The sequence below is a fragment of the Silurus meridionalis genome, chromosome 1, assembly GCF_014805685.1.
Source record: "Silurus meridionalis isolate SWU-2019-XX chromosome 1, ASM1480568v1, whole genome shotgun sequence".
NCBI classification, from domain to species: Eukaryota; Metazoa; Chordata; class Actinopteri; order Siluriformes; family Siluridae; genus Silurus; species Silurus meridionalis.
Genome location: NC_060884.1, coordinates 35,289,973 through 35,304,516, shown reverse-complemented (window position 1 = coordinate 35,304,516; position 14,544 = coordinate 35,289,973). Strand labels below are relative to the sequence as shown.

The 14,544-nt window shown below is 45.1% G+C and overlaps 1 protein-coding gene across 2 annotated transcripts; it reads left to right on the top strand.

Annotated features, from left to right (window-relative positions):
* Positions 1-2,128: 2,128 nt before the first annotated feature.
* Positions 2,129-7,165, top strand: pfdn5 (prefoldin 5). Of its 2 annotated transcripts, XM_046846032.1 has the most exons (7): positions 2,129-2,284; positions 4,361-4,463; positions 5,534-5,565; positions 5,793-5,867; positions 6,101-6,206; positions 6,995-7,080; positions 7,119-7,165. In XM_046846032.1, the coding sequence occupies exons 1-6, from the start codon at positions 2,156-2,158 to the stop codon at positions 7,069-7,071; spliced, it is 522 nt and encodes a 173-aa protein (XP_046701988.1). In that variant the 5' UTR covers positions 2,129-2,155; the 3' UTR covers positions 7,072-7,080; positions 7,119-7,165. The 2 variants fall into 2 exon arrangements, with proteins under 2 accessions (XP_046701988.1, XP_046701987.1); XM_046846031.1 differs by having other exon boundaries at positions 6,995-7,126.
* Positions 7,166-14,544: the final 7,379 nt, after the last annotated feature.

Below are 14,544 nucleotides of genomic sequence, written 5' to 3'. Positions count from 1 at the left end.
AACCACGCTACGGGGTTCTGCAGGGTTTTAAACCACGCTACGGGGATCTGCAGTGTTCTAAACCACGCTACGGGGATCTGCAGTGTTCTAAACCGCCACGGGATCTGCAGTGTTCTAAACCACGCTACGGGGATCTGCAGTGTTCTAAACCCCGCTACGGGGATCTGCAGTGTTCTAAACCACGCTACGGGGTTCTGCAGTGTTCTAAACCACGCTACGGGGTTCTGCAGGGTTCTAAACCACGCTACGGGGTTCTGCAGTGTTCTAAACCGCGCTACGGGGATCTGCAGTGTTCTACACCACGCTACGGGGTTCTGCACGGCTTTAAACCACGCTACGGGGATCTGCAGTGTTCTAAACCACGCTACGGGGTTCTGCACGGCTCTAAACCACGCTACGGGGATCTGCAGTGTTCTAAACCACGCTACGGGGTTCTGCAGTGTTCTAAACCACGCTACGGGGTTCTGCAGTGTTCTAAACCACGCTACGGGGATCTGCAGTGTTCTAAACCACGCTCACGGGTTCTGCAGTGTTCTAAACCACGCTACGGGGTTCTGCAGTGTTCTAAACCACGCTACGGGGATCTGCAGTGTTCTACACCACGCTACGGGGTTCTGCAGTGTTCTAAACCACGCTACGGGGTTCTGCAGTGTTCTAAACCACGCTACGGGGTTCTGCAGTGTTCTAAACCACGCTACGGGGATCTGCAGGGTTCTAAACCACGCTACGGGGTTCTGCAGTGTTCTACACCACGCTACGGGGTTCTGCAGTGTTCTAAACCACGCTACGGGGTTCTGCAGTGTTCTAAACCACGCCACGGGGTTCTGCAGTGTTCTAAACCACGCTACGGGGTTCTGCAGTGTTCTAAACCACGCTACGGGGTTCTGCAGTGTTCTAAACCACGCTACGGGGATCTGCAGTGTTCTAAACCACGCTACGGGGTTCTGCAGTGTTCTAAACCACGCTACGGGGATCTGCAGTGTTCTAAACCACGCTACGGGGATCTGCAGTGTTCTAAACCACGCTACGGGGTTCTGCACGGCTCTAAACCACGCTACGGGGATCTGCAGTGTTCTAAACCACGCTACGGGGTTCTGCAGTGTTCTAAACCACGCTACGGGGTTCTGCAGGGTTCTAAACCACGCTACGGGGATCTGCAGTGTTCTAAACCACGCCACGGGATCTGCACAGCTCTAAACCACGCCACGGGATCTGCAGTGTTCTAAACCACGCCACGGGTTCTGCGGTTCTAAACCACGCCACGGGTTCTGCAGTGTTCTAAACCACGCCACGGGGTTCTGCAGTGTTCTAAACCACGCTACGGGGATCTGCAGGGTTCTAAACCACGCTACGGGGATCTGCAGTGTTCTAAACCACGCCACGGGATCTGCAGTGTTCTAAACCACGCCACGGGTTCTGCAGTTCTAAACCACGCCACGGGTTTTGCAGTGTTCTAAACCACGCTACGGGGATCTGCAGGGTTCTAAACCACGCTACGGGGATCTGCAGTGTTCTAAACCACGCTACGGGGATCTGCAGTGTTCTAAACCACGCCACGGGTTCTGCAGTTCTAAACCACGCTACGGGTTTTGCAGTGTTCTAAACCACGCTACGGGGATCTGCAGGGTTCTAAACCACGCTACGGAGATCTGCAGTGTTCTAAACCACGCTACGGGGTTCTGCACGGTTCTAAACTACGCTACGGGGTTTTGCAGTGTTCTAAACCACGCTACGGGGATCTGCAGGGTTCTAAACCACGCTACGGGGATCTGCACGGTTCTAAACCACGGGGATCTATACGGTCTAAAGACACACTCAAGAGATGAAAAAATATTATAAAAGTTTTTCTTCTGAACTGTAGCTGGGGTTTGTTCTGAAAAAAGCAGTCATGTAAAAGGAGAAGGCAGAAGCTTTTAATAATTTTTTTATACTGTAAATGAGTCTTTAGTTCATGGCGCGCGCATCTGTTTGCAGCACGACGGCACTGTTGTGCACGCGCGTTCATGGTAACGTGCACGGCGCTAGGCGCGTTCTCGCAACAACATTAAATGAACAGTGGACGCCGATGTTTACATTTACGCTGTTTGCGTAGTGAACTTCTCTAGCTCTATTTTAAACTGCATTTCAGCAACAGCGCCCTCTATGGTCACGACATATGATGGTCACAGAATCTGGTGTAACGCCGGTTAAACCGGAAGTGTCTCTTTTTCCCCCCAACATGGCGGTCAATCTTACCGAGTTATCGCTCCCTCAGCTGGAGGCATTAACATCTCAACTGGACCAGGTAACACTCTCAATATATACATCTACATCTCCATATACACACATACATCATTATTAACATCTCAACTGAGTGTGTGTCCCGCTACTCACGTGTGTGTGTGTCTCAGTCAGCCCTGTCCCGCTACTCGTGTGTGTGTGTGTGTGTGTGTGTGGAGGAAAAGAGGAAGAACAAGGAGGAGGTTTATGGATGTGCTGGGAAGACATGCAGGTAGTTAAAGGTTGTGAAAGAGGCAGATGTAGAGGACAGGGAGGAATGGAGACGGATGATCCACTGTGGAGAACCTTAATGGGAGGAACAGCAGAAGGAAAAGAAATGACAGCAGTGGCAGAAAGAATAAAAGTTGATACAGTGAGGCAAATAAGTATTTGATCACCTGAGAAAGTCAAGTTAATATTTGGTACAGTAGCCTTTGTTTGCAATTACAGAGGTCAAACGTTTCCTGTAGTTTTTCACCAGGTTTGCACACACTGCAGGAGGGATTTTGGCCCACTCCTCCACACAGATCTTCTCTAGATCAGTCAAGTTTCTTGCCTGTCGCTGAGAAACACGGAGTTTGAGCTCCCTCCAAAGATTCTCTATTGGGTTTAGGTCTGGAGACTGGCTAGGCCATGGCAGAACCTTGATATGCTTCTTACAGAGCCACTCCTTGGTTATCCTGGCTGTGTGCTTCGGGTCATTGTCATGTTGGAAGACGCAGCCTCGACCCATCTTCAATGCTCTAACTGAGGGAAGGAGGTTGTTCCCCAAAATCTCGCAATACATGGCCCCGGTCATCCTCTCCTTAATACAGTGCAGTCGCCCTGTCCCATGTGCAGAAAAACACCCCAAAGCATGATGCTACCACCCCATGCTTCACAGTAGGGATGGTGTTCTTGGGATGGTACTCATCATTCTTCTTCCTCCAAACACGTTTAGTGGAATTATGGCCCAAAAGTTCTATTTTGGTCTCATCTGACCACATGACTTTCTCCCATGACTCCTCTGGATCATCCAAATGGTCATTGGCAAACTTAAGGCGTGCCTGGACATGTGCTGGTTTAAGCAGGGGAACCTTCCGTGCCATGCATGATTTCAAACCATGACGCCTTAGTGTATTACCAACAGTAACCTTGGAAGCGGTGGTCCCAGCTCTTTCAGGTCATTGACCAGCTCCTCCCGTGTAGTTCTGGGCTGATTTCTCATCTTCCTTAGGATCATTGAGACCCCACGAGGTGAGATCTTGCATGGAGCGCCAGTCCGAGGGCGATTGACAGTCATGTTTAGCTTCTTCCATTTTCTAATGATTGCTCCAACAGTGGACCTTTTTTCACCAAGCTGCTTGGCAATTTCCCCGTAGCCCTTTCCAGCCTTGTGGAGGTGTACAATTTTGTCTCTAGTGTCTTTGGACAGCTCTTTGGTCTTGGACATGTTAGTAGTTGGATTCTTACTGATTGTATGGGGTGGACAGGTGTCTTTATGCAGCTAACGACCTCAAACAGGTGCATCTAATTTAGGATAATAAATGTAATGGAGGTGGAGATTTTAAAGGCAGACTAACAGGTCTTTGAGGGTCAGAATTCTAGCTGATAGACAGATGTTCAAATACTTATTTTCCTCACTGTATCTGAATACTGCAGCAGCTGTGAAGTGTTGAAACAGTGGTGTTTAATGGTGTTTGGTGGTGTTTCATAAAGTTTGATGGTGTTTGAGACACTTTCATTACATTTCTATAGAAAATGCAGAAACGACATGAATTGAACAGTGAACGAGTGGAAGAAAGTTGTTAGACTGTAGAAGACGACGTCCAGACGTGTAAGATTAGTGACAGAGCAGACAGTGTTCTGGGGTGGAGAAGGTCTTGTCTTTGTTGGATTGAGAGTGAGAGTCTGGTGAATTCACACGTCCAGGTGAAATATAAATATGTAGAGATCTATGAGGGCTTCTGATTACTGCTCTGTAGCTCCACACGGTTTCAGGTTTCGTCTGCTCCTGCGTCCTCCTGATGGAAATCAATAAATTACAGAACGTTGTTTCCACATGTGAATAACGTCACAGTCCTGAGAGATTAAATTGATTGATTGATTGGTTGATTTTCAGGAGACGGAGTTCCTCTCGTCCTCCATCGCTCAGTTAAAGGTGGTCCAGACAAAATATGTGGAGGCGAAGGACAGTCTGAACATCCTGAAGAAGAGCAACGAAGGTGAGCTTCTAAATTATCTCTCCTATCCTCTCATCTTTCATCTCTCCTATCCTCTCATCTTTCATCTCTCCTATCCTCTCATCTCTCCTCTCATCTCTCCTCTCATCTCTCCTCTCATCTCTCCTCTCATCTCATCTCTCCTCTCATCTCATCTCTCTCTCCTCTCATCTCTCGTATCCTCATCTCTCATCTCTCATCTCTCCTCTCATCTCTCTCTCTCATCTCTCTCATCTCTCATCTCATCTCTCCTCTCATCTCCTCTGATCTCTCCTCTCATCTCATCTCTCCTCCTCTCCTCTCCTCTCATCTCATCTCATCTCATCTCTCTCTCATCTCATCTCTCCTCTCATCTCTCATCTCATCTCTCTCTTCTCATCTCTCATCTCTCATCTCATCTCTCCTCTCATCTCATCTCTCTCTCATCTCTCTCCTCTCATCTCTCCTCTCCTCTCATCTCTCGTATCCTCTCATCTCTCATCTCATCTCTCCTCTCATCTCATCTCATCTCTCATCTCATCTCTCATCTCTCTCCTCTCATCTCTCCTCTGATCTCTCATCTCATCTCTCTCTCCTCTCCTCTCCTCTCTCATCTCATCTCATCTCATCTCTCTCTCTCATCTCATCTCTCTCTCATCTCATCTCTCTCATCTCATCTCTCCTCTCTTCTCATCTCTCATCTCTCATCTCATCTCTCCTCTCATCTCATCTCTCCTCTCATCTCTCCTCTCCTCTCATCTCTCCTCTCCTCTCATCTCTCGTATCCTCTCATCTCTCATCTCATCTCTCCTCTCATCTCATCTCTCTCATCTCTCTCTCATCTCCTCTCATCTCTCCTCTGATCTCTCATCTCATCTCCTCTCCTCTCCTCTCCTCATCTCATCTCATCTCTCCTCTCATCTCATCTCTCCTCTCTTCTCATCTCTCCTCTCATCTCATCTCATCTCTCCTCTCCTCTCATCTCCTCTCATCTCTCCTCTCATCTCAGTCATATTTACTTCCTCTAACTACTCGTTTATCTCCTCTCTCTCTCTCTCTCTCTCTCTCTCTCTCTCTCTCTCTCTCTCTCTCAGGAAAAGAGTTACTCGTCCCTCTGACCAGTTCTGTATCCTTTAACTTTTTTTCTAAAAGTAAACGAGGGATGAAGTGTGAATGATGTTATAACTGCTGATTATTAAGGTTTCATTCCCCTGCTGATGGAAGGGGTGGGGTTTATGCAAATGAGTTGTCCAGAGTTGTCCTGTCCAGCTACCTGGTGGTGTGTGAGGGTATGCTGAGGTAACCATGGCAACTGCTATATATAACTGCAGTGCTTCTCCTTAACCCCTGAAGATGTATGTTCCTGGAACTCTGAATGATGTGGAGCATGTGCTGATCAACGTAGGAACCGGATACTTTGTGGAGAAGGTGAGTGAAAGGGTGAGGAGACGATCCTCACAGGTCCAGTGAGGAACATATATATATATATATATAACATCAGGAGGAGGAGCACGGATCTCCACCTGCACTGCTGTCAGGACTGCAGCTAGACATAAACACACACCACCTCCTGTCCAATCACTGTGTATGTGTGTATGTGTGTGTGTGTGTGTGTGTGTGTGTGTGTGTGTGTGTGTGTGTGTGTGTGTGTGTGGTTTCAGAATGTGAAGGACGGTAGAGACTTCTTTAAACGTAAAATCGAGTTCCTGACGAAACAGATCGAAAAAATTCAGCCGACTTTACAGGAGAAACACGGCATGCGGCAGGGTGAGTTTATTCTCGGACCAGACGTGTTTATGTTGTGATGTTTGTTTGATGTTTATGTTGTGATGTTTGTTTGATGTTTATGTTGTGATGTTTGTTTGATGTTTATGAGGTGATGTTTGTTTGATGTTTATGAGGTGATGTTTGTTTGATGTTTATGAGGTTTTTGTTTTGATGTTTATGTTGTGATGTTTGTTTGATGTTTATGAGTGATGTTTGTTTGATGTTTATGTTGTGATGTTTGTTTGATGTTTGTTGTGATTGTTTGATGTTTATGGTGATGTTTGTTTGATGTTTATGTTGTGATGTTTGTTTGATGTTTATGTTGTGATGTTTGTTTGATGTTTATGTTGTGATGTTTGTTTGATGTTTATGTTGTGATGTTTGTTGTGATTGTTTGATGTTTATGAGGTGATGTTTGTTTGATGTTTATGAGGTGATGTTTGTTTGATGTTTATGAGGTGATGTTTGTTTGATGTTTATGAGGTGATGTTTGTTTGATGTTTGTTGTGATGTTTGTTTGATGTTTATGAGGTGATGTTTGTTTGATGTTTATGAGTGATGTTTGTTTGATGTTTGTTGTGATGTTTGTTTGATGTTTGTTGTGATTGTTTGATGTTTATGAGTGATGTTTGTTTGATGTTTATGAGGTGATGTTTGTTGTGATTGTTTGATGTTTATGAGGTGATGTTTGTTGTGATGTTTGTTGTGATGTTTGTTGTGATTGTTTGATGTTTATGAGGTGATGTTTGTTTGATGTTTATGAGGTGATGTTTGTTTCTGTCCTCCAGCTGTGGTTGAAGTCATGAACATGAAGTTACAGCAGCAACGCAGCCAACAATCACAATCGGGAACCACCAAGGCTTAGAACCACACACACACACACACACACACACACACACACACACACACACTCACACACACTCACACACACCCTAACCACCCCCTGCCCAACACAAATACACACACACACACACACACACACACACACCCTAACCACCCCTGCCAAACACAAATACACACACACACACACACACACACTCACACACACACACACACCCTAACCACCCCGCCCAACACAAATACACACACACACTCACACACACACCCTAACCACCCCGCCCAACACAAATACACACACACACACTCACACACACCTGTTAGAAGTGGTTTGGAACACTGTGTATTGAGATGTAAAATAAACACTCATTCAAAATTCCTGTGTGTTTATGAATCTTTATTACAGACATTGCAGTCTGTCTCTCTCTGTTTCTGTCTCTCTCTGTCTCTCTCTCCTCTCTGTTTCTGTCTGTCTCTCTCTCCTCTCTGTTTCTGTTTCTTTCTCTCTGTCTCTCTCTCTCCTCTCTGTTTCTGTCTCTTTCTCTCTCTCCTCTCTGTTTCTGTTTCTTTCTCTCTCTCTCTAATTCTGTTTCTCTCTCTGTGTTTCTCTCTCTCCTCTCTTCTCTCTCTCTCTCTCTCTGTGTTTCTCTCTCTCTCCTCTCTCTCTTTCTGTCTGTCTCTGTCTTTGTCTCTCTCTCGCTCTGTCTTTGTCTCTCTCTCTCTCTCTGTTTCTCTCTCTCCCTCTCTCTCTCCCCCTCTTTCTCTGTATCATGTCACTAATAATAATAATATAGCTGGTGGAGTATCTCCTGAAGATGTTTTTCATTGTTTCTTAATTGAACGTTCTCTCTGGTTCTTCACATTCATCTTATGCTTCAAGACGTTTATTCAACTTTCTTTCTATGAAAACTATATTTTCAAGCTCATATAAATAAATCTAATCTTCTGGCACTACTTTATCCGTGTGTGTGATTTGGAGCAGCAGAATTGTAGCTGTATCGAGGCGAAAATTTATAAAAATTGAGCTTTATTTTAATCCATTCATCATCAATAACTCCTCAATGCTGGAGGTGACCATAGTGTAAGATGATAATCCATGTCCTGCTGTGAGACCTTACACCATTATAACGCTCTCAGCTTCTCCCCCGGACCTTCTTCACCTCCACATCTACATCAACATCCTCACAACTAGAATATATTGTGTGTGTACAGAAACAGTCAAAAGTTTGGACACTTGTCCTTCAGTTGTCGTCCTTCTTTTTTTTCTACTTCTTCTTCTTCTTTCGGCTGCTCCCATTAGGGGGCGCCACAGCAGATCATCCGTCTCCATACCCCCTGTCCTCTACATCTGCCTCTTTCACACCAACTACCTGCATGTCTTCCCTCACCACATCCATAAACCTCCACCTTGGTCTTCCTTTTTTCCTCCTTCCTGGTGGCTCCATCCTCAGCGTTCTCCTACTGATATACCCCATGTTCCTCCTCTGCACATGTCCAAACCATCTCAATCTCACCTCCCTCACCTTGTCTCCAAAACGTCCTACATGTGCTGTCCATCTAATAAACTCATTTCTAATCCTGTCCATCGTCGTCACTCCCAACGAACATCTCAACATCTTCAGCTTTGCTACCTCCAGCTCCACCTCCTGTCTTTTACTCAATGCCACTGTCTCTAATCCATACAACATCTCAGGTCTCACCACAGTCCTATAAACTTTCCCTTTCACTCTCACAGATACTCTTCTATCACAAATCACTCCTGCTATCACTCTTCTCCACCCACTCCACCCTGCCTGCACTCTTTTCTTCACTTCTCTAACACACTCTCCATTACTTTACACTGTTGACCCCAGGTACCTGAACTCCTCCACCTTCTCCACCTCTTCTCCCTGTAACCGCACCCCTCCACTGCCCTCCCTCTCATTCACACACATGTACTCTGTCTTACTCCTACTGACTTTCATTCCCCTTCTCTCCAGCGTGTACCTCCACCTCTCCAGGCTCTTCTCAACCTGCTCCCTACTCTTACCAAAAATAACAATATCATCCACAAACATCATAGTTCATGCAGACTCCTGTCTGACCTCATCCTTCAACCTGTCCATCACCACTGCAAACAGGAAAGGGCTCAGAGCCGATCCTTGATGCAGTCCAACCTCCACCTTGAACCAGACTGTCGTTCCTACTGCACACTTCACTGCTGTCACACTGTCCTCATACATGTCCTGCACCACCCTCACATACTTCTCTGACACACCAGACTTCCTCATACAATACCACAACTCCTCTCTCCACCCTGTCGTACGCTTTCTCTAAATCCACAAACACACAATGCAGCTCCTTCTGATCTTCTCTATACTTCTCCATCAACATTCTCAAAGCAAATAATGCATCTGTGGTGCTCTTCCTCGGCATGAAACCATACTGTTACTCACAGATGGTCACCTCTTCTCTCAGCCTGGCTTCCACTACTGTTTCCCATAACTTCATGGTGTGACTGATCAACTTTATTCCCCTGTAGTTACTGCAGGTCTGCACATCTCCCTTAGTCTTAAAGATCAGTACCAGCACACTCCTTCTCCATTCCTCAGGCATCTTCTCACGTTCCAAAATCCTGTTAAACAATCTGGTTAAAAACTCCACTGCATCTCTCCTAAACATCTCCACTTCTACTGGTATGTCATCTGTTCCAACCGACTTTCCACTCTTCATCCTCTTAATCGCTGCTCTCACTTCCTCCTTACTAATCCTATCCACTTCCTGCTTCAAAACCCACACCATCCAACCTTCTCTCTCTCTCATTTTCCTCGTTCATCAACTGTTTAAAATACTCCCTCCATCTTCTCAACACACTCTCCTCACTAGTCAACACATTTCCATCTCCATTCTTTACTGCTCTAACTTGCAGCACATCCTTCCCAGCTCGGTTCCTCTGATCTTTCTAACTGTCTCCCTCATCACTCCTGCAGTAGTTCCACAATCATCCAGCACCTCTTCACCACCGCCGAGCTCCTGTCTGACCTCTTCCTGAACCTCACACTACAGTCTTCTTCCTTCAGTTTCCACCATCTTATTCTTCTTTCAGTCCTCACTCTCCTCCTCTTCTTCTTCACCTCCTACAGACCACCATCCGATGCTGTCTAGCTACACTGTCCCCTGCCAACACCTTACAGTCTCCAATCTCCTTCAGGTTTCATCTCCTACATAGAACATAATCCACCTGTGTGCACCTTCCTCCACTCTTATACATCACCCTATGATCCTCCTTCTTCTTAAAATACGTGTTCACCACTGCCATTTCCATCCTTTTAGCAAAATCTACCACCATCTGCCCTTCCACATTCCTCTCCTTAAAACCATACCTACTCATCACCTCTGTTCCCTTCACCTACATGCCCATTAAAGTCTCTCCCAATCACCAATCTTCATTCCTACGTTCACCTTCTACCACTTCATCTAACTCACTTCAGAATTTTTCCTTCTCCTCCATCTCACAACCCACTTGTTGAGCATAAACACTGATGACATTTATCATCACCTCTTCAACTTCCACCTTCACGTTCATCACCCTATCAGAAACTCTCTTCACCTCCACTACACTTTTACTGTACTCTTCCTTCAGAATCACCCCTACACCATTTCTCTTTCCATCCACACCATGATAGAACAGTGTAAACACCTCCAATGTTCCTGCTCTTACTCCCTTTCCACTTGGTCTCCTGAACACACATCTCTACCTTTCTCCTCTCCATCATATCAGCCACCGCTCTCCCTTTACCAGTCATAGTACCAACATTTAAAGTACCAACCCTCCACTCTCCTCCACTTCTCCTTTCCCTGCTGTCTCTGTAGACGTCTTCCTTCTCTCCCTCTCCTCCTTCAGCCAACAGCAGCACAATTTACACCGGTACCCTGTCGGGTAACGATACCTGTGGTGGTCGTTGGTAACCTCTAACATTCTGATTAATTCCAACTGACTTTAGAATAACCACAACTGCTGCTCTTAAGGAGTCTTCCTGATTATCAAAATGAATATTAAAGTCACCAACAATTAATGCTTTGTCTAAAGAAGTAGCTAAATTTGTAATGAAATCTGCAAATTCTATCAGAAAATCAGAGTAGGGCCCTGGGGGTCTATAAATAATAATTAGTGGAATTAACTGACTTGACCTGCTTTCGGACACTGAATATTTTATGTTGGTGTAAAGAACTTCAAATGTTTTACATTTGTGTTTAGTCTTTTGTGTGAAGATTAGATTATTATTATAAATAGCTGCGACTCCGCCTCCTCTGCCATTTAGACGGGGTTGGTGTATGTAACTATACCCAGGAGGACTCGCCTCATTTAATGCTACATATTCATTCGATTTAATCCACGTTTCTGTCAAACACATTATATTAAACTCCTGGTCGGTAATAATTTCGTTTACAATCAGCGCTTTTGGCGTGAGAGATCTAATATTCAACAATCCTATCTTTAGATCAGAGGTGCTGGCTGTGCGTTCAGTCCTATTTAATTTAATGTTAATCAGGTTACTAAAACAGACTTTCTGATAATTCCTATATTTTGGTTTTGCTCGGGGGACAGACACAGTCTCAATATGGTGGATCCTGAGTGACGACTCTGTGCAGCTAGCAGACGGTCGGTTTAGCCTGTCTGTCTGCTCCCTGGCCTTGGCTCTAGACAGTCACTTGTTAACTAGTGCTGTTCTGAGACTATGACCTATACTACAAGAAATGAGAGCAGCACCTTCCCGGGTGGGATGGATACCGTCCCGCCCTAACAGGCCAGCCTTGCCCTCAAAAATTCTCCAATTATTAATGAAGCCCACATTGTTTTTGGAGCACCACTCGGACATCCAGCAGTTCAGCGACCATAACCTGCTGTACGCTACATCGCCACGTCGCATTGGGATGGGGCCAGAGCATGTTACTGCATCAGACATTGCCTTGGCTATTTTACACACCTCTATAATATTACTCTTAGTAACCTCTGACTGTCGAAGGTGTATATCATTAGCTACTGTGTGATAAGCTATCTTAGAGAAATTATGCTTTTCTAAAAAGACTTGACTACTGCAGCTCTCTGCTGGCAGGTCTTCCCCTGAACGCTATTCGTCCACTGCAAATGATCCAAAGCGCAGCTGCACGACTTGTGTTCAATCAGCCCAAGTTCTCCCACACCACCCCACTGCTGCACTCCCTTCACTGGCTTCCAGTGGCTACACATATCAGATTCAAAACACTGACGCTTGCCTACAAGGCCAAAAATGGACCAGCACTATCTTACCTCAGTGACCTCATCACATCTCACACTGCACTACGCTGTCTGAGATCCTCCAGCACTGCTCGACTGGTACCACCTTCTCTCAGAATGAGAGGTAAGTACACTTTAAGGCTCTTCTTTGTTCTGGCACTGAGGTGGTGGAATGAACTTCCCCTAGATGTCTGTACAGCGGAGTCCCTGACTATCTTCAAGCGACGACTGAAAACCTACCTCTCCCTGAAATACCTAAATTAGCACTTTCCAAGTTTGTAGAATTCGAGTTATATTTATATTAAGTGTGTAATCTTGCGTACCAGTGTAGATTTATTCATTACTAGAGATTTAAAGCACTTTTGTACGTCGCTCTGGATAAGGGCGTCTGATAAATGCCACAAATGTAAATGTAAATGTAAAAACCGAAGCTGACCCGCTATGTCCGGCGCCCTGGCTCCAGGTATACACATGACCTGTGCTGCTGGTGTCTAGCTAATTTCACGTGCCTCAGAATGGAGTCTCCTATAACCAGAGCTCTTTCAGGTTTCTCAGCGGGTGCTTTACTGAGGAGAGCAAACCTGTTGGACACGTGAAGCGGAGAGGAATGGTGCTCCCGTGGGCGAGCCTTAGCGTTAGCATTGCTAGTATTTGGCTTTGCGAGTAGTTTAGACTCCTGCAGTTGCCTGGATGCGTTGTTGTTGATGTTTTTTTGCCGGTCACTGTGCGATTCAAGTGTGTGTCGGCTGGTTGTGGTGTGGTGTGTTGTGCAGTGTCACTGGGGGCCTGTGTGCACATGCACTGTGTGGAGCAGTCGGTCTCCTGGATCTGAGGCTCACACTCACACTCACACGGCTCGGCTCTCCCCTCAGTGTGTGTGTGTGTGTGTGTGTGTGTGTGTGAGATCCGAAAAGAGACTAGAGGTCTTCGGGCCCTAAATGCAGCTGTTGAGTTCAGGGAGTGGCGCTGAGGCCCATTAACCGGAGCAGGAGTTCCAGGTATTGTAATGATCAGTGATTGGTTGTCAGGTATTGTAATGAGCAGTGATTGGTTGTCAGGTATTGTAATGATCAGTGATTGGTTGTCAGGTATTGTAATGATCAGTGATTGGTTGTCAGGTATTGTAATGAGCAGTGATTGGTTGTCAGGTATTGTAATGAGCAGTGATTGGTTGTCAGGTATTGTAATGAGCAGTGATTGGTTGTCAGGTATTGTAATGATCAGTGATTGGTTGTCAGGTATTGTAATGAGCAGTGATTGGTTGTCAGGTATTGTAATGATCAGTGATTGGTTGTCAGGTATTGTAATGATCAGTGATTGGTTGTCAGGTATTGTAATGAGCAGTGATTGGTTGTCAGGTATTGTAATGAGCAGTGATTGGTTGTCAGGTATTGTAATGAGCAGTGATTGGTTGTCAGGTATTGTAATGATCAGTGATTGGTTGTCAGGTATTGTAATGAGCAGTGATTGGTTGTCAGGTATTGTAATGATCAGTGATTGGTTGTCAGGTATTGTAATGATCAGTGATTGGTTGTCAGGTATTGTAATGATCAGTGATTGGTTGTCAGGTATTGTAATGATCAGTGATTGGTTGTCAGGTATTGTAATGATCAGTGATTGGTTGTCAGGTATTGTAATGAGCAGTGATTGGTTGTCAGGTATTGTAATGATTAGTGATTGGTTGTCAGGTATTGTAATGATCAGTGATTGGTTGTCAGGTATTGTAATGATCAGTGATTGGTTGTCAGGTATTGTAATGATCAGTGATTGGTTGTCAGGTATTGTAATGATCAGTGATTGGTTGTCAGGTATTGTAATGAGCAGTGATTGGTTGTCAGGTATTGTAATGATTAGTGATTGGTTGTCAGGTATTGTAATGATCAGTGATTGGTTGTCAGGTATTGTAATGAGCAGTGATTGGTTGTCAGGTATTGTAATGAGCAGTGATTGTCAGGAATGCTGACAATTGGTGATTGGTTTGAACTGAGCAGTCACTGTACACACACACAGTTTCTGTGGATACAAAAAGAGAACCAATATTACATTTTACACCAGTCTACAGAACCACACTTTAATGTGAAAGTCATTTCTCCTCACTGTAGGATAATCAATAAAAGTGTATTGATCAGTATTGCACACTGGAGCTCGCGCAGGCAGTACCCACGTATGTGAAATGAAGGAGTTGTAATGGACTTTGTAAAATATCCCGGATAAAATGAAATCAAATGTAAATGGTATCGATTC

Bases quoted from the DNA above. Each gene is read 5' to 3' on its own strand.
- pfdn5 (XM_046846032.1), top strand. From the start codon at position 2,156: ATGATGGTCACAGAATCTGGTGTAACGCCGGTTAAACCGGAAGTGTCT. The intron at 2,285-4,360 runs GTAACACTCTCA...GTTGATTTTCAG, and splicing joins TAACATCTCAACTGGACCAG to GAGACGGAGTTCCTCTCGTC. The intron at 5,868-6,100 runs GTGAGTGAAAGG...GTGTGGTTTCAG, and splicing joins CCGGATACTTTGTGGAGAAG to AATGTGAAGGACGGTAGAGA.